Source organism: Arachis stenosperma, chromosome 3 (assembly GCF_014773155.1).
Source record: "Arachis stenosperma cultivar V10309 chromosome 3, arast.V10309.gnm1.PFL2, whole genome shotgun sequence".
NCBI lineage: Eukaryota > Viridiplantae > Streptophyta > Magnoliopsida > Fabales > Fabaceae > Arachis > Arachis stenosperma.
The window spans coordinates 171,342,568-171,367,858 of NC_080379.1; the positions used below are offsets into that span (position 1 = coordinate 171,342,568).

Below are 25,291 nucleotides of genomic sequence, written 5' to 3' on the forward strand. Positions count from 1 at the left end.
GATATAATTAAGTTAGTTATTAATTTTTAATGTGTAATTATTTAAAAAACTTAATTCTAATTTCTAATTACTAATTAAAACACTTTGTTTAAACTTTTTAATTTAAAATATAATTTTTTTGAATTTTTAAGTAAGCAAAAGTCTTTAAAAATATCATTTTTATTTACATAATTTATAAGCAAATTTGCTAACTACAAAATATTAGATTAAATTGAATGAAATTATTTATTTTTTTTTAAACGTGAGGTTATTTATACTATTTAAAAAAAACTAATATATATTTTTATATACTTAAATTTTTTTTCTATCGTTCCTAAAAAATTAAACTAATTTAGTAGTTCGAAAAAATGGAGAATTTTTTGCTGATGTGACGCTAATACATTGAGCTTGGAAATTATTTGCTTAGGTGTCGTTATTAGAAATTTTTAAAACTTTATTTATAAATTATAAGTTATTTGTTTAGGTGGTTATCTTTTAAATTTTAAGTTATTTGCTTAAGTTATTTTTTTTAGGTTGTTATTTTTTAAATTTTTAAATACACTTTCTTAAGTTGTTAGTTTTAGATATTTACATAATTTATAAGGTTATTAATTTTTAAATTGTAATTATTTTTTGTTTTTATTGACAAATAATAAGATAGATACAATTTATGATAAAACTAAAACAATTATTTTTAATTTCTATTTTTTGATTAGAATAAAAGAATTTTATATTTTAAAATAATATTTAATTTCAACTTTTCTCATGCCATTATTTTAAAAGGACCATAAAATAAAAATATTAATTAATTAATTAATTTAATAATAAGATCAGGAGTGATATATACAACGAATTAGGATTCAAGATATAGTTGTTAGGGATGAAATTCATACTTCCAAAGCAGATAAATGTATCATTCTAGCTACCTGCGCCTTTCACATGTAGCATGAGATACATGTTTAATGATTATTAAAATATTCTAACAATTTGTAAGAAATATATGGATATCTAGATCTCTTCAACACAATGACATGTAATTCGAGTTGGCAAGAGATTGGTAGAGTTAATAATCCAAAGAATTTAAAAGTTGAAGACCAATCAGATATATCATGTATAGTGTTCAAAATTAAGCTTGACATGATAACCTCCAATCTTAAGCAAGGAATTCCATTTGAAGTGCTAGATACAAGTATTGCTCATCATTTAACCTTATTTTTAGCAAAATTTTTTGTTAAATTATTTGCATAGTTATATATTTATCAAAACATATATATAAAATAGATAGTTTATTTATAACATATTATTTTTTCATCTTTTTATTATAATGGTATACATGGTAAAATTCTAAAAGAGAGGTCCAACACATATTCATATTCTTTTGTGATTGAGTGGAGATTACAAGATAACAAACACAACTTAAATTGACCGGTTAATATTGTTAGGATCGTTCGATCCTGTTTGATACCCAAAATTGTTTAGAGTTGTGTCTACATATATGATTCATGGACCATATGATTCATGGACCATTTACTCAAATTATTCCTGCATGAAAAATGGATACTACACCAAATATTATCCTAAAACATTCAATAACACCACGGTTATTAATGATAGTTGATATCCATCATATAGAAGATAAGATACAAGAGTAATTACTGAAAGGAAGGGATTCCATATGGATAATAAGAATGTAATTTCTTACAATGCATATCTGATAATGCCTTATCAAGCGCATGTGGCATGTTAACGTAGAGTACTACAAGTCAAATACTATCAAATATTTGTTCAAGTACATGAATAAATATTAAGACAAGGTGGTAGTTAAGGTTTCAAAGGAAGCTTTCAGTGGAGAGGATGCTCAGATTATTATGAGATCAAATAATTTTATGATTGTGGGTATTTGTTTGCACGTAAAGCTGTGTGGAGAACTTTGGCTTATGATATTCATCAGAGATGGCTTTCAGTGATGAGATTAACCTTTTATTTGTTTGGAAAGCAAAATACCATCTTTAAAGACAATGACAATCTTGAGAAAATCATGGAATAAGAGAAAAGAAAAGGTATGATGTTCTTAGCATGGATGGAGGCCAACAAAAAATTTAAAGCAGGTCAAATTTTAACGTATGCTGAATTTTCAAATAAATTTTTTTATGATAGAGAAAAAAGGGAATGACATTCACTCAAGAGAGGGTATTCTATTGTAAAGTTAAACTATATTCCACCGGGTACAGGTGATATCTATAAAATAAGAATTTTGTTAACTGTTCAGAAAGGTTGCAAAACATATGAATCTATTAGGACAGTTAATAGGATTATATATCCTAGCTTCCAAGATACTTTTTATTCATTGGGACTATTGTATGACGATACAAAATTCATTACACCTATTAATGAGGTTTGATAATCAATTGAGAAAACTATTTGTGATGTTATTGATATCTAATAGTGCTAGCAAACCAAATTGTATTTAGAATGCAATTTGACATTATTAGCTGACGGGATACTATATAACAGGAGAAAAATATTGAAAAACCAAGGTATTTCATTATGTGGTAAATCATTATAACATGTAGGAATTTACTTGCCAAAATTAGTATTCACCTATGGATAGCTTTACGTTGCTTTGTCAAGAGTTAAGAGTCGCAATGACTTGAACATTCTAATTCTAGGTTAAGATAGCAATCCAAAGTCATCAACAACAAATGTCATGTTCAAATAAATTTTTAATAATATTTAGGTAAGAAAAATAGTATTTTCATTTTAGTAACATGTTATGATTTACACTTTTGTACGAATATTTGTCGTAAATTTAACTAATTTATCTATAACTATACTTTCATACTTGAAATGAAATGTGTAACATAAAGCACAACATCATATGGCAATTATTTATCTAATGATGTTAGTAAAATATTATATTGTCGGTAAACTTTTGTTAGTTTTTTGATATAAAATTTACTGCAAAATTGATACGCTACCAATATAGTTATATATATTCTTATTTTTTTAGGTCTCTTTTCTTATGGTTTAAGAATATTATAGGTTTTAAACTGTTTTACTTGTATTTTATTTTAAATAAATATAAAATAACATATTCAATACACTTATTATATAATAACGATGATAATATTATACTAAAGTTAAAAAATTTATGATTATAAAATACTATTTTTAATTTATTATGTCAAATTAAAATATAAGCCCGTGCATTGCACGGGTTTAACACTAGTATACATATACTTTCAATTATGAGTTATTCTCCACATACAAGCATTTTCCCATACAAGTTATACAAGTAATTTATATTCACGCGCTTTCACGTTTTTCTCAGTGCCTTCTTCTTCTTCTTCGTAATTTTTCTTTCTCGTTATCGTCATCATCAACACCACCTCTTCCTCTTTTTTTTTTATTGAAATTTCTTCTCCTCTTTTCTTTTTCTCTTTCTCCTTCATCATCAGTTATCTCGTTGTTGAAGATAATAAATAATTCAGGTTCAGATTGTCAATTGAACCAGAATGAAATTGATTATTGTTTTAAATTCAATCAAGTGGCTAAGATATGGTTCAATTTAGAAGAAAAATATAGCATTAGAGAAAACATTTTTCTGCAACAAATTTGGATGTAGCACGAAGATATTTGGGTATAACTTGAAGATATTTGGGTGCATTTTAAGAATTTTTTGGTGTATTTTTTTCTGATAAGTTCTGCATAATTCAAGACTTTTTCTCTTCCTCCTTCTCATCTTCTACTGTTTTTTCTTTTCTTTTTAATCATCATCACCATCTTCTTCTTTTTTTCTTATTCATATATTTTTTTTATTTTACCTTCTCAAGTTTCTCCTTGTTTTACTCTCTTAATAAGAATAAAAACAAAAAAAATCAAATAAAGAAGAAGAACAAACACATAATGCTACAGAATTACTTGGAAGAGGATGAACTTACATTTATTTAACTAAAAGAAAGAAAGAAATAAGGAAAAAAAGAAGAAGAAAAAAACGCAGCAATAGAGAAAATATTTTTCTGTATTTATAGCAAATTTGGGTGTAACACGAAGATATTTGGGTGTATTTTAAGAATTTTTTGGTGTATTTTTATTCTAATAAGTTCTGCATAATTCAAAACTCTTCTTCTTTCTTCTCTTCATCTTCTATTGTTTCTTCTTCCTCGTCTTCTTATTTTGTTTTCTTATAATATTTCTTGGGAGAAAAAATCAAACAAAGAAGAAAAAAATACATAATGTTACAAAATCAATAGAAAGAAGAGGAAAAAAAATGCAGCAACAACAACAATAATAAAAAACAACGATAAAGGTGAAACACGCGAAGAAAAAGAAGGAGAAACGCAAAAAAGAAGGAGAAGAAGAAGGAAGAGGAGGAGGAAAAAGAGAAACGTAAAGAAGAAGAAGTATCTTCTATAATGGTGAGTGAGAGCGCCCTTTAGAAACGGTTGAGTGACTTATCACGCTACAGTGGGTGGATGTAGTTTTTGTTAAACTTGGCCCAACTTGTAAGACTTGTAAGCAAAAAAAACTTGTATGTATAGCATAATTCCTTATTATATAATGTGATATTATTAAAAATAACTATTATTTTTGTTAATTGTATAAATAATTATTTAAAAAGACAAATATAATTATACAATTATATAAAATATTTAATACCATCAAAATAAAAATTTAATTTTATATAAAATTAATATTTAAAATTATTAAATAATCTAATAAATTTAACTAAATTATGGTCCTTAATCATCACTTTTACGCAGGAACAGTAATCTTTATTTTATATTTAGTTATTTACAGCGGCTTTGCCACGCACGCAAACTGGGAAGGATGCCGTGGACGATACCTTAGGTTCTGTTTCCTTCTTTGTACTGAGTTGTGTACTACTCACTCATTACTCATTACTCATTACTCATTACTCGGTCTCTATTTGCTGCTTCTTTATTCATTTCTGCCTTATCTTTTTCTTTCTTTATCTCTCCCCGGTTGGTAGTGGCCTTCGCACAATGAACAACAAGAAGATGCTGACGTCGAATTCTACAATCGGAATTGTGCTGTTTGCGTGTTTCTGCTTCGTAACGGTCACGGAGGCAGAAGAATACTTCAAGCCTTTTAATGTCAGCTACGATCACAGGGCTCTCATTATCGACGGCCACCGTCGCATCCTCATCTCTGCCGGAATTCACTACCCTCGCGCCACTCCCGAGGTCTTTTTCTTCTCTCTGTATCTCTCTCTTTTTTTTGTTTGACTCAGTAATCATGCACGTTCTTCTTGTGCTTCAACCACCACCATAGATAACATGCAGCTAAACGTTTTTCTTAGTGGCCTCATGATCAGAGGATTTTCTATGTTAGTGTTGGATGATCATGACCTTGTTAAGGATACAGGATCGTGATTATGCCGAATTTTCAAGTAAAGTCAACACATAAAACTCGCACTATTACTCTCACTCGAGTTGATGTTTGCTACTGGAAATTGAAGGTGTGTTCGAAAAAAGGGGAAAGGAAAGGTTATTGTAGAGTAGAACCTGATAATTATAGCAGTGTTAATTGTTTTGATCCAGCAATCTTTATATGTCACAGATGGAGCAGTAGGTAATAGCCTAATACTCATTAGGTTCATAGGTTGAATAGGATATGAAAGAGTATTATATAATATAACTTGTAATGTTGACTTTTGAAAATGGATCTTCTCTCTCATGCATTTGGCATACTGTTTTCAGATGTGGCCTGATCTGATTGCAAAGAGCAAGGAAGGCGGGGCAGACGTAATTGAAACTTATGTTTTCTGGAATGGGCATGAACCAGCGAGAGGACAGGTGAAAAATTATGTTTGTCCAGGATATTATGGAGGGTAACCTTGCCTTGGTTTTAATTATTCTATTTAGCAATATCAAGTTATTTTCTATTTCATGTGTTTGCACTCATGCAGTATAATTTTGAAGGGAGATATGATCTTGTGAAGTTTGCAAAACTTGTTGCATCCAAGGGACTCTATTTCTTTTTGCGTATAGGACCTTATGCTTGTGCTGAGTGGAACTTTGGGTATCACCCTTTTTACTCTTTTTAATCTTGCAGTTTCTTGTTTAAGTTTCTACTGTTTCATATTTCCTTTATTTATTTATTTACAAAATAAGAGTGAAACAACTTGATGAAGACAACTTGCATACTATAATGTCATCTGAATGCATTTGTTGCATGATTTTCAGTTAAGCATGTTTTGTTTAGTTACTGTGTTAGTTCATGTTTTCTAGGATTGTTTCATCGATGTTTCCACTCATGTAATAGTTTATAATTTGCGTAGCAAAGAACGTCAACTTAATAGTTTTTTTTTTTTGGTTGATTGATAACTTTTGAATTGAGAACGTAGTAAACCTTTTGGTTCTACATTGTTAGCTAATTTTTTTCTGTAGAGAAGTGTTGATACTATAGAACCATTGTGGGGAGAGGGGTTTTGGTGGAGGGGAGGGGGGAGGGGGTATTCATACAAGATTATTTTGGTCATAATTATGCATCAAAGTTGAACAATAATTACATTGCATCAGACACAGTGGATTCTGCAAAGTCAGGGAGTAATTTCTGCTTTGTGCATAGAAATGTGTGCTAGCTTTTGACAACTTGTCAATATTACTGGAAGTCAGATAGAAGTATAAACTTTGTGCAGTAGATGCTATCCATTGGTTACCTGTTACGTTTCTATTGAAAAATTAGATAAAAACTTTGACAACGTCTTCCTTGGTTCATGTGCTATGTTTTCAGGGGTTTTCCTGTGTGGTTGCGTGATATCCCTGGTATTGTATTTAGAACAGACAATGAACCTTTCAAGGTAGAAGGCTATACCATGCTTTCTTTTATGTTTGTTTTTCTTGGCAGATCTGTGGCAGTTTTTTGCTTCTTTTGTATTTGATATTATTCTATGTATTCTTCCACTTTATTCACTGTTCTCAGATTTTGACTATCACATGACAAGTGCATGTGTCTCTGTTCAGCACAATTGTATATGCACTAGTATGAGTATCTCTTGCAATCTCTCCATCACTTTTTATGTTAGATTCAAGATACCTAAACTGCATTGACTTATGATGCTATAATCCCCAATGTTCATTTTGCTAATGATATCTTGCTTCCACACAAACATGCATACTGTGCAATCAATTTTACCTCTGTTTAATTGGAAATGTGATTTCAAAGCTTCCCTTTACAAATCTATTTTTGTGCATCGCTCTTTCTAAACTCTTCCACTAGGTATGTGTTTTCCCAGAAAAAAAAAAAAAAAAAAAGAGAGAGTCTTAGAAGTGATAAAATAACAAATTAAGAGCAACTGTTAGTACATTGTATAGGTAAAATTTCTTTGTTTTCAATCAAGTTAGAAGAAATATAAAATAGTTTTGTACATAGTCATTTATCTGTCATAATTTCAACGACTGTTGTTGTTTAATACTCAACTAATATTTCCAAAACAAAGCCTAAATTTTAAACCGAGTCATTTTATCAGCCACACAATACCACTGCAATAATGTATGTAAAATTGCCCTTGTTAGCACATAATTACATAGTAATTGCTGTCATTGGACCTGTAAATAATCGCTTTAACCATGGCATTCATGATTTCTTTTCTTTTCTTTCTTTTTGTTAAAATCATTATTTAGGTGGAGATGGAGCAGTTTGTTTCTAAGGTGGTGAACATAATGAGAGACGAAAAGCTGTTTTCTTGGCAAGGAGGTCCTATAATTTTGTTGCAGGTAGGAATTGAGTATGGACTGTGGAGTTTGGCCTTTATATGCATAATTGGTTTTATTTTCATATTTTACGGGATATTGATAGCCATGATGCTGATCTATCCAGATTAGGCAGTAAACTTTTTCTTTTCCATATTCTCGTTGTACATTGGTAAGTCTTATTTTTTGCGGGAGTGGTCTGCATTTACCGGATTATGGATATTTCACATATCTGAATTTTTCTCTTCTAATTTCTTACATTACTCTCCCTTGGAATCACCTACATAGATGACATGCTATATACGCGACATGCTGTACAATTGGTAAAGGCTGGGGATTGTTTCTACATCTTTGATGTATCCATATAAACTGTATATTTGATTTAACATGCTGGCTATAGTTATATTTTTCAGTTTTGTATTCTGATTATTAAATCAAGTTACAACTGAATTAGTTTTCAAGCTCATGAACAGACACCTAATTTTTGTTAGATATTTGGCAATGTGCTCCCTTTTTTTTAATATCTTATCTTGGTATTGCCACATGCAAGTGAAAATTTGATGCTTCCCTTGTAGAATGTGAAGTTTAACAAGGAATCAACTGTTTTTTGTCAGATTGAGAATGAATATGGGAACATTGAAGGCTCCTTTGGCAAGGCAGGTAAAGAGTATACTAAATGGGCAGCTGGAATGGCTCTAAGTCTTGGTGCTGGTGTTCCTTGGGTCATGTGCAAGCAAACTGATGCTCCATATGATATTGTAAGTTAAATACCTTCCATTATTGAAAACAATTGCGATAGCTGTTTAGCTATACTTTATGCAAGCTGCTTATGTTCAGGTCAGTCTTAACTGATCATGGAAAATAATGAAAAGGAAATTTACTTAAAATGTTTCCAGTTAAGTATATAATTAACCTACTGGATGGTACTGTGTTTCTCATTGTAGATATCCTTTCCAAAAATCCTTTTCTGTAATGTTTTTGTTGATTATTCTTTTTTGCATTCATAAATTGTGTATTGTTGTCCACAGATTGATACATGCAACGCATACTATTGTGATGGGTTCAAACCTAACTCTCCTCACAAACCAATTATGTGGACAGAGAACTGGGATGGATGGTATGATCACATCCTTCAGGGGTTACCTATTATCAGACTGTTATACTGGCTTTAGCAGCCACCACTGTAGCATATCAGAGGATAGCATGATAGCTATAGGATGCTCATACAGGCAGCATTAGTCGCGTCTCTTCAAGTGCTTCAATATTGAAGTTACCTTCAGTTTTGTTTTTTAGATTTTGAAACAAACCAAAAAGATATGGCTCCCTTCAACCTTGTCAATTAGTTGCTTTACTGGATTGGAACTATGTGATGTTTCCAATAACCAGTGGCTCAATGTTGTCTGCCTCACTGTTGGCAGCAACTCATAGAGTAGTACTCTCTTCTCTTGCTCATTTCCTGTTTCAAGATTGACATTTGCTCATCTCTATGTGGTTATCTGTATGATGTACCTCCGAGTGCATACTCACTCCATACATCCGGCTTGCTCTGTTACAAATAGGTGCATCTTTCTTTTGTATTGTCCCCTACTTTTATCTTATCTAAATAGGCTTAGGAACTATCTTTTTGTTTCTTACTAAAAGGCTACTTTGTGATTCACCAAGCCACATTAGCATCTGATTGGATGGCTGGTAGATGCCATGTTGAGCTGTAAACTACTGTCTTTATTTATTTATGATGCAAAATTTTTCATTTTGGTTCTCTCTGCATGTTTGTGTGTAGATAATAAGAGAAGGTTAAAGAACTAATTTAGTCATTTTTGACATCTTAATTATGAATTGATTCATTTGACTGAATTGTAGGTATACTCAATGGGGGGAAAGATTGCCCCATAGACCTGTTGAAGACCTTGCATTTGCTGTTGCACGGTTTTTCCAGCGTGGAGGAAGCTTTCAGAACTACTATATGGTAAATTTATAGTAAATGAAATTTCTAGTTAGATAAAAGTTCACTTTTGGCTTATTTACTGCTCTAATATAATGGCTACCTAACTTTTATTCTTTTCTTTGAGGCATGCTTTGGCTGTTCTATTTCTCGCCTTTTCTCTTTTTTTGTTCATTTATTCTGAATGAAGCTGGACTAATGTGCGAAAGAACATTACCAATTTGCAAGGGCAAATGCAAACACAGCTGTTGACCTGCTGTCTTGAAACTGAAAATACAAATTTTTAAAGTGTATCATAGTTTGAGATATGGTAATCTGTGTAGTTATCATCATTGAAGCTCCTTTATCACAGATGCTTTCAGCGCCTTTTTTTTTCTTTTATATAATATATATTATCCTTTCTTGGTTCCGTTTACTTATTTTTATATGGTAATTTATTACCTTTTCTATTTTTTTTAGTGGAACTTAAGATATATTTATGATGAACCTAATATTTCATATATCATTTAATTTGATAATATATTTTGGTTTTCATGGTATTTATTTGTAACCAGCATCTTGACCAGCCTCTTTTGTTTACAGTTTTTTGGTGGAACAAATTTTGGCCGCACTGCAGGGGGACCCCTGCAAATTACAAGTTATGATTATGATGCTCCAATTGATGAGTATGGTATGTAGAATGATAACAATAAACTTTGTTCTTTCAGATGGCATCTAGGGATTTATACATCTGTTGAGATTGTTGATGACAATCAATTAATAAACCTACTTGTCTAGGTCTGCTTAGTGAGCCAAAATGGGGTCACTTGAAAGATTTACATGCTGCTTTAAAGCTTTGTGAGCCTGCTTTGGTGGCAGCTGATTCACCAACATACATAAAATTGGGCCCAAAGCAGGAGGTTTGAGCCAAGCCTTAAATAGCTTATTTAATAGAATTTCAAGCACTATGTTGATTAATTAAATAATTTGTTGGCAGTCACTGTATCAGGTGAAGGATTGCTGAAAGTTAACTCTTATTTTGAAATATACCTTCTTCTTTCTATGTCATATTGCGAATGGTCTTCTATTTTTGTGTGTATTCCGAAGATATGTAGAGAAATTTGCATTCTTTGTTGAATGGCTCAATCCAGTTAAGTACCAGATGGGGTCGGCTACATGGATCAAACGACGCCATTGGGCTCTATCATGTATCATATCTACAGAGAGATCGTTTACATGTAGATCTTGTTTGACCACCTCATAGATGGTCTTCCTTGGTCTTCCTCTGCCTTTCACCCCTTGTCCATCTTCCATCTCATCTACCTTCCTAACTGGGTGCTCTGTTGGTCTTCTTCTCACATGTCCAAACCACCTGAGACGCAATTCTACCATTTTTTCCATAATAGGTGCTACTCCAACTCTCTCTCTTATATATTCGTTCCTTATTCTATCCATTCGCGTATGACCACTCATCCGTCTCAACATCTTCATCTCTGCCACACTTAACTTATGTTCGTGCTCCCCTTTGGCCGCCCAACACTCAATACCATAAAACATAGCCAGTCTGATAGCAGTACGATAGAATTTACCTTTAAGTTTTAAAGACACTTTTTTGCCACATATAAAACCAGACGCACTCTACCATTTTGACCAATCTGCTTGGATCCTATAATTTACATATTCAATCTCTCATTATCCTGTATGATGCACCTAATATACTTAAAATTTTTAACTTTTCGTAGAATGTTTTCTCCAATCTTCACCTCTATATTAGGGTTTTCACTTCGGCGGCCGAACTTACATTCTTTTTTGCAAAAGAAAAAGAGAAAAGCTACTGTTATCATTTACAAATTTAAGTTTTGTGCTAACGCAGACATTCACGATGAACTTAGTACCTTATGTTAGCTAATCCCCACATAGTGAGTAAGGCTTGGTTTTTCATATTGTTGTATGGAAAATTGTGCAGTGCTTTTATTTTACTGAATTAGGTTCTCTTACCAATTTCAGGCACATGTGTACCAATTAGATGTTCGCCCTAAATTAGTGAACTTGTCTCTTTCTGGATTTTCTAGTATATGCTCAGCATTTCTTGCCAACATTGACGAAAAGAAAACAGCTACTGTGACCTTCCAAGGTCGAACATATACTCTACCACCATGGTCTGTGAGTATTTTACCAGATTGCAGGAATACAGTTTACAATACTGCCAAGGTATGTTTTATGCATTGGAATAATTTTTAGGCATAAAAAAAGTTGGCATGATATCATCTTCTGTCTTTATCTGAATGTTGGTTTACTTATAGATCTTTCCAGAATTTGATACCCAAGATCTACATATTAGTCAGTTGAAACTTAAAATTGATAATTAAACTACTTTTCTTAGTATTCTTATAACTAAAATAATTTTCTACCTGAAAGTATTTTTCACTTGGTTGTTTGCATTGTACCTGCTTAAATTCCTCGTAATCTCAAGCAGTAATTTTTGCAAAGTATACATGTTTTAAGATGCCAATTAAACTTATTATAGCTGCGTTTATATTATATCAGGTTGTCTGACAATTTCATATTTAAATTTGCACAGATTGGAGCACAAACTTCAGTCAAATTGTTAGACTTTGATTTGCCACTTGTCTCAAGTCTTTTCCCATCCCAGAAATTGATCAATCAAGATGGCATTTTCCGCAGCTCAAGTTCTTGGGTGACTGCAAAAGAGCCAATTCGTGTTTGGAGTAACAGCAGTTTCACTGTACAAGGTATATTGGAGCATTTAAATGTAACAAAGGATCAATCTGATTATCTTTGGTATTCAACCAGGTAAATATGCATATCCCTAAATATTCTGCATTCTTATCATATGCTTTTAGAAAGGAAATTATGTGGCTTGTTTTACTGTCTTAGTAGCATGTATGCTTTACTAGTTACCCATTTTAATTTAGGTAAAATTTTCATTAGATGTCAAGAACCAACTTCCCCAGTTTTGGAGAAGGACTGTATTGTCCGATAAACGTTGGGGACTGTTTTGTGTATTTTGAAATCTAGGAGACTAAGATGTCCGATTTTAAAAACCTCGGAGACTGATTTGGGTAATTGCTGTTTTATATTTAACATGCTCACGAAGTAAAAACTTTTGCCTTTGAACTCCTCCTTGGCTCTTTCAACTTAGATTAAACTCCTTACAATTTTTTTCTGTCAGTTTTCCTTTTAACTAGTTGTTTATTTTGTTCTATGTTTTATTCGTTATTATTTTGTTGTTTAGGTAATGAAGGATTCTATCAACCCCCACCCCAACAAACAAAAGAAATTATCTAACCAAGTGTGCTAACAGGGATGTGTATCTGACCCCATTATGAGTATGGGGATAGGGATGGAGAATATATTTCCTGCTCAAGAATGACCTAGAAAAAGTTATTAACCTCAGTGTCACTCACCCAAAACATAGAGCCACTATGCATCTAAACCTCTACATTATTTTAATTATATATATTTTTTTAAGATGGGGGAAATCTTAGGCATTGTAACAACTGGTGACTAATTGCAATCCTTATCTCTAACAAGATCAAAAGAGTAGAAGAAAATGTGAGAGAGAATAAGACACCCTCCATGAGCTGCTAGCTTCTTGCTTTATATATCTGCTATAATTTTACCCAGAAAGTACCAAACTTTAAATTCTACAATATGCAATGAAGGAATATCCCCCCCCCCCCTTTAACAGATTTATCTTATGGTTTCTAATCATCTGTCTATACACAATGCAGAATATATGTTTCAGATAGCGACATCTTGTTTTGGAAGGAAAATGATGTTACTCCAAAACTTACTATAGATGGCATCCGTGACATATTGCGTGTATTTATCAATGGCCAGCTTATAGGTAATGATATTGTACAGTCAAATGGATGCTATATTTATTTGTAGATGGCATCTTTCTTTTTTGTATATTTCCTAAAATAATGCTCATAATTCTGTAGTTGACCCAGAAATTCTTAACATTTGCATTATCGGCTATTCGGCTAATCGTCTCCAAGTTGTCATCCAAGAAAATAAAACTCATGATCTATGATTGTGTCTAACAGTTTCTAACCATTGGGAGGAATATATCATATGAAATCCTGGTTGGTTTTGGGCTCATCATGTACCTATGTGGCTTTTTATCTTTAGTAATTAATACTAGTTAGTGAAAATACGAGGATAGTTTTACTCAAACTGAAAAGCCAATATTATATTAGGAAAAAAACAATCTGGCTGGAGGTTTAGGCTAGCACAATGATCTGCAGGTTAGTACCAGCATCCAGCTTTTGTTAACAGTTTCAATCTAGGTGCAGATGATGAGGATAATGTCTTTCTTGATTACTGCACTAAACATCTTCCTAGTTGGAATGATTTCTTCTCTAGTTTTCTGGTCTTACTCTTTGCTTCTTTACCCCCTTTTGTTTTCATCCCATATACCGATGCCATTTTTATTCAGGCTCTGTTCATGCCAAATGTCCATGCTAGTTCGCTGATCCTACATCTAGCTGAATTCCCTTTGTTTCCTTGAATAGAAATGTGGTGTTTGCAACTGTTAGGCTTTATAATTTAATCATGATATTGCATTTATATTCTCACATAGCTCCGTGTCTTTTCCAAGTAAAGGTAACACTGTTGGTCATTGGGTCAAGGTGGTGCAGACAGTTCAATTTGCTCCAGGATACAATGATTTAACACTGTTATCTCAGACAGTGGGCTTACAGGTGAAAGTCCTACCATGGATAGTACCAGAATATTAAATTATTTTAAAATCATTGTGCGCGTGTGTAAGTAGGTATCAATTGATAGCTTAAGAATTGAATACACATTCATTAACAATTAAACATATATCTTTTTTATTTATTTTTTATTTTGAACCGTTCAATTGATAGTAATACAAATGAGGGAGAGGAATAATGATTGCTGACTTACTTCACTTATGACACACTGTTACAGAATTATGGTGCCTTCCTTGAGAAAGATGGTGGAGGGATTAGAGGTACAATCAAGCTCACGGGATTCGAAAATGGAGATATAGATCTTTCAAAATCATTTTGGACATACCAGGTATGCATATAAATCTTTGAGAACCTTACTTGTTGATAAGGCATTATAACTGTGCTCCTATCAGAAAATACTATTACTAACTACTGTTTATTCTCATTTTCTCTACCAGGTTGGACTTCAGGGTGAGTTTCTAGAATTTTACAGTGAAGAGAATGATAATGCAGAATGGGTTGAATTAAGTCCTGATGCCCTTCCATCCATATTTACATGGTACAAGGTACTAGTTAGAGGGCTGTCGAACTGAGATATCTATGAGAGTTGTATAATAAAATATGACACACAGAAAATAGATTATAATTTAATTTTTATTGATTTTATTTCATTAGTAATATAAATCCATTCATGAGCCCACACATAATAGCTTTAAGCTTCTAAGTTGGTCATCATCATGGCATCGAAACCTTCGCACAAGTTTGATTGTTAATACAATTTTTCCAAATAAAGTAGAATTTAGGCACAATGAGAAATAAGCCTGCACATTTTCTACAAGAGCTACTTAAGGGGGTCTTTCAAAATAATTAAATTATTTTTAAGTCTTCTCATAACAATCTAAATGTTGTATCTCTAACACACACCGCATCACACAAGATTCCATATTTTTGGAATTTCGTGAGTTTTGCATAGATTTTTTTTTGCCTTATACTGAAATTCTTTCTTTTCGGGGGTTTAAACAAGGATTGAATCCAAGGCCTTTTGGTCATAGAATTCTAACATCATATCATAAAACTACTTGTTCTAAAAGGTTAAATTGATAGGTAGCGAAATATAAATAGGTAGAGTTGGTCCATAAATTCACACTGATCAGAAGCAAGGATTGGACTTTTGATCATTGGCTAAGGCAGACCAAAATAAATGTCAAGAACAATCTTCCCAAAAAGCTGACTATAAAGTGACTAGACAAAAGAATGGTTTGTCAGTAAATTATCATTATTGTTGTGTACTTTCTGCTGATGTCTAACACATTTAAACCTTGAATAATGAATGTAGATCCTGACCTCACATGCGTCTTTTATTGATGCAGACATATTTTGATGTCCCTGATGGCACAAATCCAATTGCTCTTGACCTGCAAAGCATGGGGAAAGGTCAGGTTTGGGTGAATGGCAATCATATTGGACGATACTGGACACAGGTCTCCCCTAAAGATGGATGTGAACAATTTTGTGATTATCGTGGAGCATACAGTTCGGACAAGTGTACAACTAATTGTGGAAAACCTACTCAAACCTTGTATATCCTCCAATGATTTGCACCTTTAAATCCATTATTGTACTATCATGTGAATATATGTATATGTAGGTATCGAAAAGAAACTTTTGAGATATACTATTTAACTGTTATTGATCAATCTCCAGGTACCACGTGCCACGGTCATGGCTGAGAGCATCAAACAATTTACTTGTCATTTTGGAGGAAACAGGTGGAAATCCGTTTGCGATTTCTGTTAAGTTGCATTCAGCCAGGACAATATGTGCTCAAGTGTCAGAATTGCACTATCCACCGTTGCAGAAATTGGTGAATGTAGATGTCATTGGTCAAGAAGTTTCCGTAGATAATATGATTCCTGAAATGCATTTATGGTGCCAAGATGGACAGATAATTTCCTCCATAACTTTTGCTGGTTTTGGAACACCTGAAGGTAGTTGTCAGAATTTTTCTCAAGGGCAATGCCATGCACCTAGTTCAATGTCCACGGTATCCAAGGTAAACTCCAGCAAGTTGCTTTTTACTTGAGTGCCTATGAATTAGTTTCCTGAATGAAATAAAAGCTACACAAGCTTTCGGTTGTGAATTTGAATTAGAAATCACGTGAATAAAATTGAAGGGGCAGGCTATCTTACAAAATAATTACCCTGTTGAAGTTTTACTGTTGCCAGTGGATGTACATTTATATAAGAAGAAAATTGATTAAAACTTTTTTGGTGTATGGGAGGTGCTGCTGCTCGGCTTGTGTATACTCGTGCAGTTTTACATCTCATTTGATGCAGGCTTACAGTTTTTTCATGAATGATATCTTCTCCGATTCACCAAAGAAATGGAAAAGAGAATGGAAAGAAATTATATGGGAGAATGCAAAGATTATAAATCTCCTCTAGTAATCCGATATTACGGGTGGCTGTGTTATCATAATTTATGCTATATCAAACATAATTAGTTGCATGGTTCACACAAACTTAATGTACAAATTTTCACGCTTAGGTTTCTAAATATATTTTTCGTGGTATACAGGCTTGCCAAGGGAAAAGTAGCTGTTCAATCAAAATATCGAGCAGTGTGTTCGGAGGTGACCCATGTGAAGGTGTTGTCAAAACATTGGCTGTGGAGGCAAGGTGCACATCACCGTCAAGTGATGGCTTCGTAAGCAGCGTTTAGAATCTGTTGGGTGTGTGAAACAGGCGGACATGAACAAACCACCCTTGATTGTATTCACTATACAATTATATAAATACTATCATTATGTTATGATTTATATAGTACAATATATGAAAAAAGCAGCAGCAAATAAACTCTTAATTTTCTACGTAGTTATTTACCATCCTTTATGCATGCAGCAAGATAGTCTGTTCTGATATACTGACTTAACATCCTTCTGGGGTTTAGTCTAAATATTTCCTGTGTGCCACAACAAGCTTGAACTATTTCCAGTTTTAAAGAAGGATTGCAGAAGCAGAATTATAGATATACACAGAAAAAAGAAGTCCCAAAATATGCTATTCTTGGGGAGAACCCACTACTATAATATTTATTTTCAAAAAAATATGAAGATGCCCAAAGTAGGGGTCAAACAAAACAGAATTTTTACCCACCAATGACTCTATTCTTAGGTCATATTAATCAGCAACTTTGACCCCATTCTATCACTTCAAAATTCTGATACATTCTGATTGTTGTGTAATTTTATAAGCAATTTATACATCTTCTAACACAAGTATCTCATTGACGAGTACAAGACAACCCAATCCAAAGATCAAAGACTTGATATTACTCACATGATCATTTTGGCATGGCAAAATAGTTTCCTTTCCGAAGCAAGCCCTCACAGCCATAAAGATTGCAGAGTGCATTGCTCAGAGACAAGCTGGAAAGGATGCTGGTCATCACTTCAAACGTCTGATCTTCTTTGTCGCATTAATGATGTTTTGGCCAATCTCTGGATGTTTAAACTTGAATAATTTATCAAGTTTAAGAGAAGCTTCGGGAAAGGAACTATCCTCAATACATGATTCTGATTTGAGCGCAAAATGGACCTCATTGACATCCTCATCAAGTTGGAGGCAAAAGAGGTGGCCGAAAACCTATATAAAAGACAGAAGAACCAAAAAACATAAATAAAAATGGAGATATCAGTCTATAAACCAACAAAAAGATGGAGACATCACTCTAAAAAGCATACTAAACACACCGTCAAAAAAAATGTTAACACAATGCTGTCACTGCATGAGGCATATGTGACAAATTAAACAAAGATACAAAGCTAGAGGAGAAAGAGCACACTCCAAACCAATATGGATGCTAATATTTACTTTCACCTTTTTCATTTTCAAGCGAACCATGTCTTTTATCGTTTGGGACCGGGAGACCAAATTGACAACAAAGAGACCTTGATCTGAGAGTTTATCCCTTACAGTCTCTAGAAAAGACTCCTCAACAAAATCTGGAGCAGGGCATGCCATTGCAGAGCTGCACACAATATGCAATGGATAAGTAGTTGTTCAATCATAGACGAGAGTGTCTATATCAACAATAACTATATGCCGAAAACTTAAAAAAAATTCACCTTGGGTCTGAAGAGTCAACGTCAACAATAATTATATCCACTTTCCTTGCCTCTACACTTGCATGAGACGTTGAACTCCCATTGGAAGGGGACTCAATACATTCAGAATCAGTGCCATTTTCTTGAATCTGACCTGCTGCAGAACTGGCAAAATCTCTGACAAATTGGATTCCATCAGCTACATGCACCTGAACCCAGCATAATGGGATTTAATACAGTTTTAACCACCATTCCCAAGATTGACTCATAAAAAATCTTATGTTGTGATATAGACTTCAGTCAGTCATCGTGACAACAGCCCCCCCCCCCCCCCCCCCCCCAATCTTTTACTTTATCAGCTATTACCACATTTTTGTCATTCTTGGCTTGTTTAAAATCAAATATCTAAAACCTAGTGTAAAAAACAACACCCAACAAAATACAAGGATCAAAATATCTACTTAGAACAGTTGAAGTCATATGATTCAAAGCAGGGACAGAAAAAGCTTCAATTCAAAACATTAACTATTTCATGTAGATAATTCCTTCTATGAAAATCAGCAATCTCACTTTACTTCTTTGCTTCCAGCTGGAGTTAGATTTATGTTACAGCCCCTCCCGATATTTTCTTCTTTTGTCCTCCCAATTTTGACTCTATCAATCTTAGCTACGGTCGCTTCTCAATTCTTTAAAGAAACAGTTCCAAATGGTTCATAATTTCAAGTTTCAACGGAAGCCTGAGAAGAGAGAGATGCATATGTATGTTACCTACCTTTAGGCGGTTATCCTCTACAAAACCGAAATAGTCCTTTGCAATATCTAAAATTGCGGGGTCTAACTCCACTGCCTGTAGATATAAATAAATATCGAGAATATGATATTACATAAAATCATAAGAGTAAACCATCTTGCATACAAGCAAGCACTGGGTCTGAAATCTAATTTATTTTCTCACTTAATTACTAGGGGAAAAAATTACCTCCATTTCCAAAAAGGGGATACATCCATGAAGAAACATAGGAAGTAAACCTGCTCCAAGACCTATTATTACTGCTTTAACCTGAGATATAGAATTTGCATATATCAGCAATAATGGACATTGAACAGTAATGGAAAGTTTTATATCACCGAATGCCAAAAATAAAAAAGAAGAAAGATTTGGCATTTACTTAGCATTACCTTCAAAAAAATTGTGACTCTGTATTAGTTACTAGGCATAACTGATCATACAAAGATCTCGAAAAGCCAAACATCAATGCACCTCATAAATGTAAATCTAATAGTAAAATAGATACTTTCAGGTTTCAACCATCATACTAGAGATTTGACACCCAATACAAATTATCAATGATATGTTAAAATTTTTTTAATGTTTTATGATTTGATTATTTAAAGGAATTGAAAATATAAATGAAAATTAAAAAAAAAAAAGGATGAGGAAAATAAAGAATTCTTGGTTAAATATATTTCAAGATTGCAAAAAAAATCTACAACTTTCGAGTTCCCTTCTTGTAATATTCCGAGACTAAAACGGGAAATACGAACCATTTTTCCACTTGATGTCATGCTTTCCATATAAGAAGATATTAGCATGAATCCTGAAATAATCCCTGTATGATAGGAACTAGCTGCATAGCCATGATAAACTGCAAACTGGTTCCTTGCTTCTACACAATCAGTTAAAATAGTATATTAACACAGGATTAAAGCGATAAATAACAGAAGATATTAGACAATTTCATTTGAACAAACAGAATAATTTAAAATTGTATAATCAGCTCTCTTATAATAGGAAGTAGGTACAAAACAGTTCTAAGAAAATTCAACTATGTTTGGAAACTCCCTAAAGAGACTTATTTTGGTAAAAAAATTGTTATAAAATTTTCAACATGTTTGGCTGAGTTTCTTGAAAGTGTTTAAAAGCTTATTAAAAAAAAGAAGAAAAGAAAAAGAGAAGCTATTTTTTGAGGGGGAAAAAAGCATAAGCTAATATCTGGGTTTCTTTTTCTGAAAAATCTTTTTACACACAGATTATTGTGCTTTTTCCTAATTGACTCAAATATTATATATAGATAATAATTCTATATCCTTTTTGTAATTTTATCACATAAAACAACTTTTTCGTACAATCCAAACAAAATAAATTATCTCAAACCCAATTTTCAGCACATGTATCAACACGTAAATTGATTATATAAATAGGCTATTATTGAAATAATTCTAATTTTACAGCTTTGCCAAACACACCCTAAAGGCTAAAATGGGAGGTAATTATCATTGCAAATCATCTTTTGAACTAGAAAATACTTTAAGAGAAAGGCCAATAATGAATACAACATGATATTTTGAACGCATTACAGCATGATTTGACAAATTAGTTGCAGATCATGTAAGGGAGTTGCATCAGCAATGATGTATTGAACTGTGATTTAAAAGATATGGGAGACAAATAGGAAATATTTACCACTACTCTGTCTCCGAGATCCACTTTTCCTAGATTTAGAAGATGAGTTGGTTTTCTTCCTCTCTGTCTCACTAACCAATTTGGTAGATGAATTTTCATCTTTTAATAGAGCTTCAGACTGCACCAGATTTGCAGCTCTCTCAAAAACAAGGCGACGAAACACCAACTCTCTAGATGGAAAAATACTACTGACTTCACTGTCAACATTTTCATAAACTACATCTTCAACAACAATTGATCCAGTTAACGAAGATGAGACCTACAAAACACATCATTATTGATGATATTATGTATGGTGGGCATTTCAAATCAAGTAAACCATTACAATAATGTAAACCAATGTAGAAAGTGGAATCACAACTTAAATAACATAATGTACGCTGTTACTAACCTGATGAACAATGCTTCGTTCCTTGATACCCTCACTTGCCATCATGAAGCTGTAGAGATATATATTCAAGAATTTATGAGAAAGGTTGACTCATCAAGTATATAATGATGAGCTACACATCATTAAAAAATAGCTTAGCCAATACTAATAACAAACAAACACTGCCCTGGATAGTAAGAGAGCCAGCAGTACCAACATTACCGTACCAACCCTGTATATAATGATATTAGAAACTATTTGCTTACTTTATGCATATTATATTCAAAAGTTACATTATGGCTTCCTCCCCTCTAAGTGTAGGACATGGAAGATGAAAACTGAACACAAATCCTTTCCTAACGGAAACTTTATGTGAAGATTTAATCAGAATTTCTCAAAACCTGACTGGCGATATGGCATTTCAGGTTATATTTTTTTTTTTGAAAAAAAAAAATCATAATCACAGTAGACCATAATTAATCATCTTATGTTGCAATGGAATCTCTGTAGCAGAACAAGGTATACCCTTGCCTCTAAACTTTCAAGTAATAGTGTCAACATTTGTTACAGCATATGTGGCTGATTAGAATATAAGATATAAACTGCCTTCTAAAAGCTTCCCTGACTTTTGCATTTATATAAGTGCAGCACCCCAGAAGCACAACTTATTTGCTGTCGTACAGCAAAATATCATGCTTAAATATTTGGGAATACATACATTAACACCTGAATAGAATATAGTGGTTACTTAAATTAAATGGGCCAAAACCAAGGGAGATACAAATAAAGGAATTGGGTATAAGTTACATACGGTATTTGAGCTCCATTCTCATTTTCTGCAGGTGCCAACTGTTTAACCAACGGAGACAAATCTTTCTGAAAAGGAATAACAAGCCAATATTAGTAAAAAGAATTACAGTTAACTCATTAGAATGGTATGTCCCATGAAGAATAAGATGTCTACCTGAATCTCATCCATGCTGGCCTTTATATGGCTGGTATCCAACAAAACCTATAGTTTCAAGATTGCATAGAAGCTTCAGTTATGAAATTATCTTCAAAATAATCAAGAATGGAAAAACATTGAAAATGCAATTTTAGTTTGCTAATAATATAATACCATTATGAGACGAGCTGCTTTTGAGCTTCTGACCACCATCCACTGTCCTTCTTCAGAAAAGAAAAGCCATTCACGAGAACGTGTCTGAAATTTCACATTCGGTTATGAAATGCAAGCAGAAGAATAACTGCCTGACATAGTAGAGCAGTTGGATAAATTGCACGCATTTATTTATGTCTGTGTAGCATCAAATATTTTGTAATTAGCACAATTCTTTCTCATGACAATACCTTCACATTCATTAAGTTGTCAATACAACTTGTACATTAATCTGAAGTGAAGATGACAAAACCAGTGGAAATCGTAAAAAAATCATGAGCTAATATTAATATGGTAAGAAAAATTTATTCTTGATATGAAATCAGGTGGAACTACAACACATAAAACAGGAAGGGAAATCTGCTCACACACACACCTTAGGCACAATGAAAACCCCACAGTGATAGGTAAATGAGTCAAAGTGTTCCTCAGCATCAAGAACTACAGCATGATAGGTAAAAATAGAGCACCCTTGTCCACCCAAAGTTAGCTGAAATCGTCGACCTGGGGAAAGCTTTGTCAGTTCCCCTTGCAGATCTTCCGGAGAGTATAATATATGAGAGCTACTGGTGTATTTTTCACGAAGTTGATTTTCATTTTCTAGAGCTTCATGGAGTCCAGAAGCCTTGCACAAATGAGAAGGCATAGCGTAAACACCAGAAATTAACAGATGTAAAATACACTATCTAATATAAATATATTAAACATTTTTTTAAGAACATGCATATATTATAAATTAATTAGTTATCTAACTGAAAAACAATCTTAGGAGCTGTCCCTAATTTCATTCTGTTTACTCATCCCTTCTCCAACTTGAATTAGGCATTGGACTCTTCCTATATTAGTTGGCTTGGTTTGTAATTGTTAGAGATATAACCATTAATGTTACCTTCTCCTATCAGCTTAAGCTTTTGGGATGAGTGGTTTCATGACATGGTATCAGAGCTCTATGTCCGAAAGGTCAAGAGTTCGATCCTTGGAGAACCCCAAAAAGTGAAAAAGAATAGAAAATCAAGCAAACCCAAAAGAGAGGCTCTTGCTTGAGGGGGAATGTTAGAGATATAACCATTAATGTTACCTTCTCCTATCAGCTTAAGCTTTTGGGATGAGTGGTTTCATGACAGTAAAAATAGTACCAATGTACCATACCAGTTCTTGACCTAATTAACTCAACCGTGTAGTACCCATAGTCACTTACTCACTTTTCTTTCTTTCCTCCTTCCTGATCCAGATCATACAACTTCACCTACCAGATTAGCTATCCTATAAAATCATTACAATTAAAGGTCAAGCTACAGCATAATCTAGTGCATCTAACAAATGCTGCATTAACCATCCATGAATCATCATTAAAAAAAGCATCCACACCAACGAAACACCAGAATTAGGCCATGCATCTTACCTGTTTTGAACTACAATGAAGAGTTGAATCCTGAAGTAACGATGTAATCTGATGCACTGAAGTAGACAGCTCTTTCTCCACAACAACTATGAATGTTTGAAGGCTAGATTTATTAGAAGACTTCATAGGTATGGAATCAACACTCATTTTCCATCCTAGGCGGAACTTCGAAAAGAGTAGACCTGAAAAGGCCTGAATTAGTTTCCTCCAAGACCAACCAGGTCAATTTCTTCCCATAAAGATATAAAAAAATTATCAAATGAAGTTAAAACGCAAAACAAGGTCCAGAAGATCATTTCTTTCACAGTTCACAGTAACAAAGCTCCTTGTCCAAGTTCACTACAAAGAATCCAAAATGAACTTAGAGCCGAAATAGCTTCTGCATCAACATGTTTCTTTTTCATATGAGATTTGCATTATGCAGAAAAGAAAAGGAAAACACACACAAAAGGAACTATTATCATCAGAACTAGTCACCTTTGTCAACCAAATATTCTAACTATCATAATAAACAAATGGAGTAACAAAAACTGCAGAAACGTACCAAGTACATGAGATTCAGCCAAGGTAAGGCACAAAAATTTCCCCCCTGGTTTCAAAACTCTCTTTACCTGGAAATACGAATCAGTACAAGTTCACATGACCAATTAATTAATCTATATTATTCTTCACAATAATAACTAGAATAGATCAAAGAAATCATAAAAACCTCTGAGAGATACTGATTTCCCAACTTAGGGCCAAGCTCTGGCTCCATCAAAGCATCTAATCCACCTTTATCAATAACTGCATCAAAACTTTCGTCTTCAAGCTGCATACCAGCATTTAAAAAAAATGAAAACCACGCAGGAATCAGATAACTCAAAACCCGAAGGGCTGCTTCGGCTTTGAACTCGAAAAGCGAGCAGTTGACACGCACCTGCATGTTGGTCATGTCCATGACGCGCCACCGCATGTGAGGGCGGAGGCGGACGTTGCGGCGGAGCATGTCGGAGATGACGACCTTGGAGAAGTCAATGTTGGTGAGTCCAGTGTATCCGGCGTCATAGAGGTGCTCGGAGAGTCGGGAGTTCCCGCAACCGGGGATAAGCAGCTGAGGAGCGGCGTCGCCGCCGTCAACATTCGGCGGGAGGTGGGAGAGGAGCGGGTCTCGGAGGTAGGGCCACTCAGCGTACCACTCGAAAGGGTCGTTGGTGCCTCGAATAGTGAAGAACTTGTCCCAATTTTCTTTACTAGTGAAGTCACCTAGGGTTTCTAGAAGATCCTCTGTTGCTGCTGCACCGCTCTTCTTCACCTTCGATCCCATTTTCTTCTTCTTCTTCCTTGTTTTTTCCCTGCCTCAAACTGGGGTTTTAGCAGGGTACACTCAACTGTTATCAGAGAGACAGCTTTGCCGTTTTACTTGTCTGAGCAGGATTTCTTTAATGAAATTACTTTTCAACCCCTTA

General features: G+C 33.6%; 2 protein-coding genes across 2 annotated transcripts; one reads left to right on the forward strand and one right to left on the reverse strand.

Moving 5' to 3' along the window:
- Positions 1-4,847: 4,847 nt before the first annotated feature.
- LOC130968309 (beta-galactosidase 9) lies at positions 4,848-17,233 on the forward strand. The gene is made up of 19 exons (XM_057893502.1): positions 4,848-5,186; positions 5,703-5,798; positions 5,912-6,024; positions 6,739-6,805; positions 7,629-7,721; positions 8,312-8,455; positions 8,726-8,814; positions 9,558-9,663; positions 10,222-10,309; positions 10,417-10,538; positions 11,626-11,829; positions 12,200-12,432; positions 13,374-13,489; positions 14,251-14,348; positions 14,581-14,691; positions 14,801-14,908; positions 15,713-15,921; positions 16,047-16,395; positions 16,921-17,233. Exons 1-19 carry the CDS (start codon positions 4,986-4,988, stop codon positions 17,062-17,064), a joined length of 2,691 nt encoding a protein of 896 aa, XP_057749485.1. The 5' UTR covers positions 4,848-4,985; the 3' UTR covers positions 17,065-17,233.
- A 213-nt stretch (positions 17,234-17,446) lies between these two features.
- LOC130968310 (uncharacterized) lies at positions 17,447-25,246 on the reverse strand. Its single transcript, XM_057893503.1, has 16 exons — positions 24,763-25,246; positions 24,553-24,654; positions 24,388-24,454; positions 23,844-24,025; positions 22,818-23,066; positions 22,403-22,486; positions 22,247-22,294; positions 22,094-22,158; positions 21,304-21,352; positions 20,913-21,171; positions 19,994-20,115; positions 19,428-19,508; positions 19,221-19,295; positions 18,470-18,657; positions 18,222-18,372; positions 17,447-17,987 (listed from the first exon to the last, which is right to left on the reverse strand). Exons 1-16 carry the CDS (start codon positions 25,147-25,149, stop codon positions 17,790-17,792), a joined length of 2,307 nt encoding a protein of 768 aa, XP_057749486.1. The 5' UTR covers positions 25,150-25,246; the 3' UTR covers positions 17,447-17,789.
- Between the last annotated feature and the right edge of the window lie 45 nt (positions 25,247-25,291).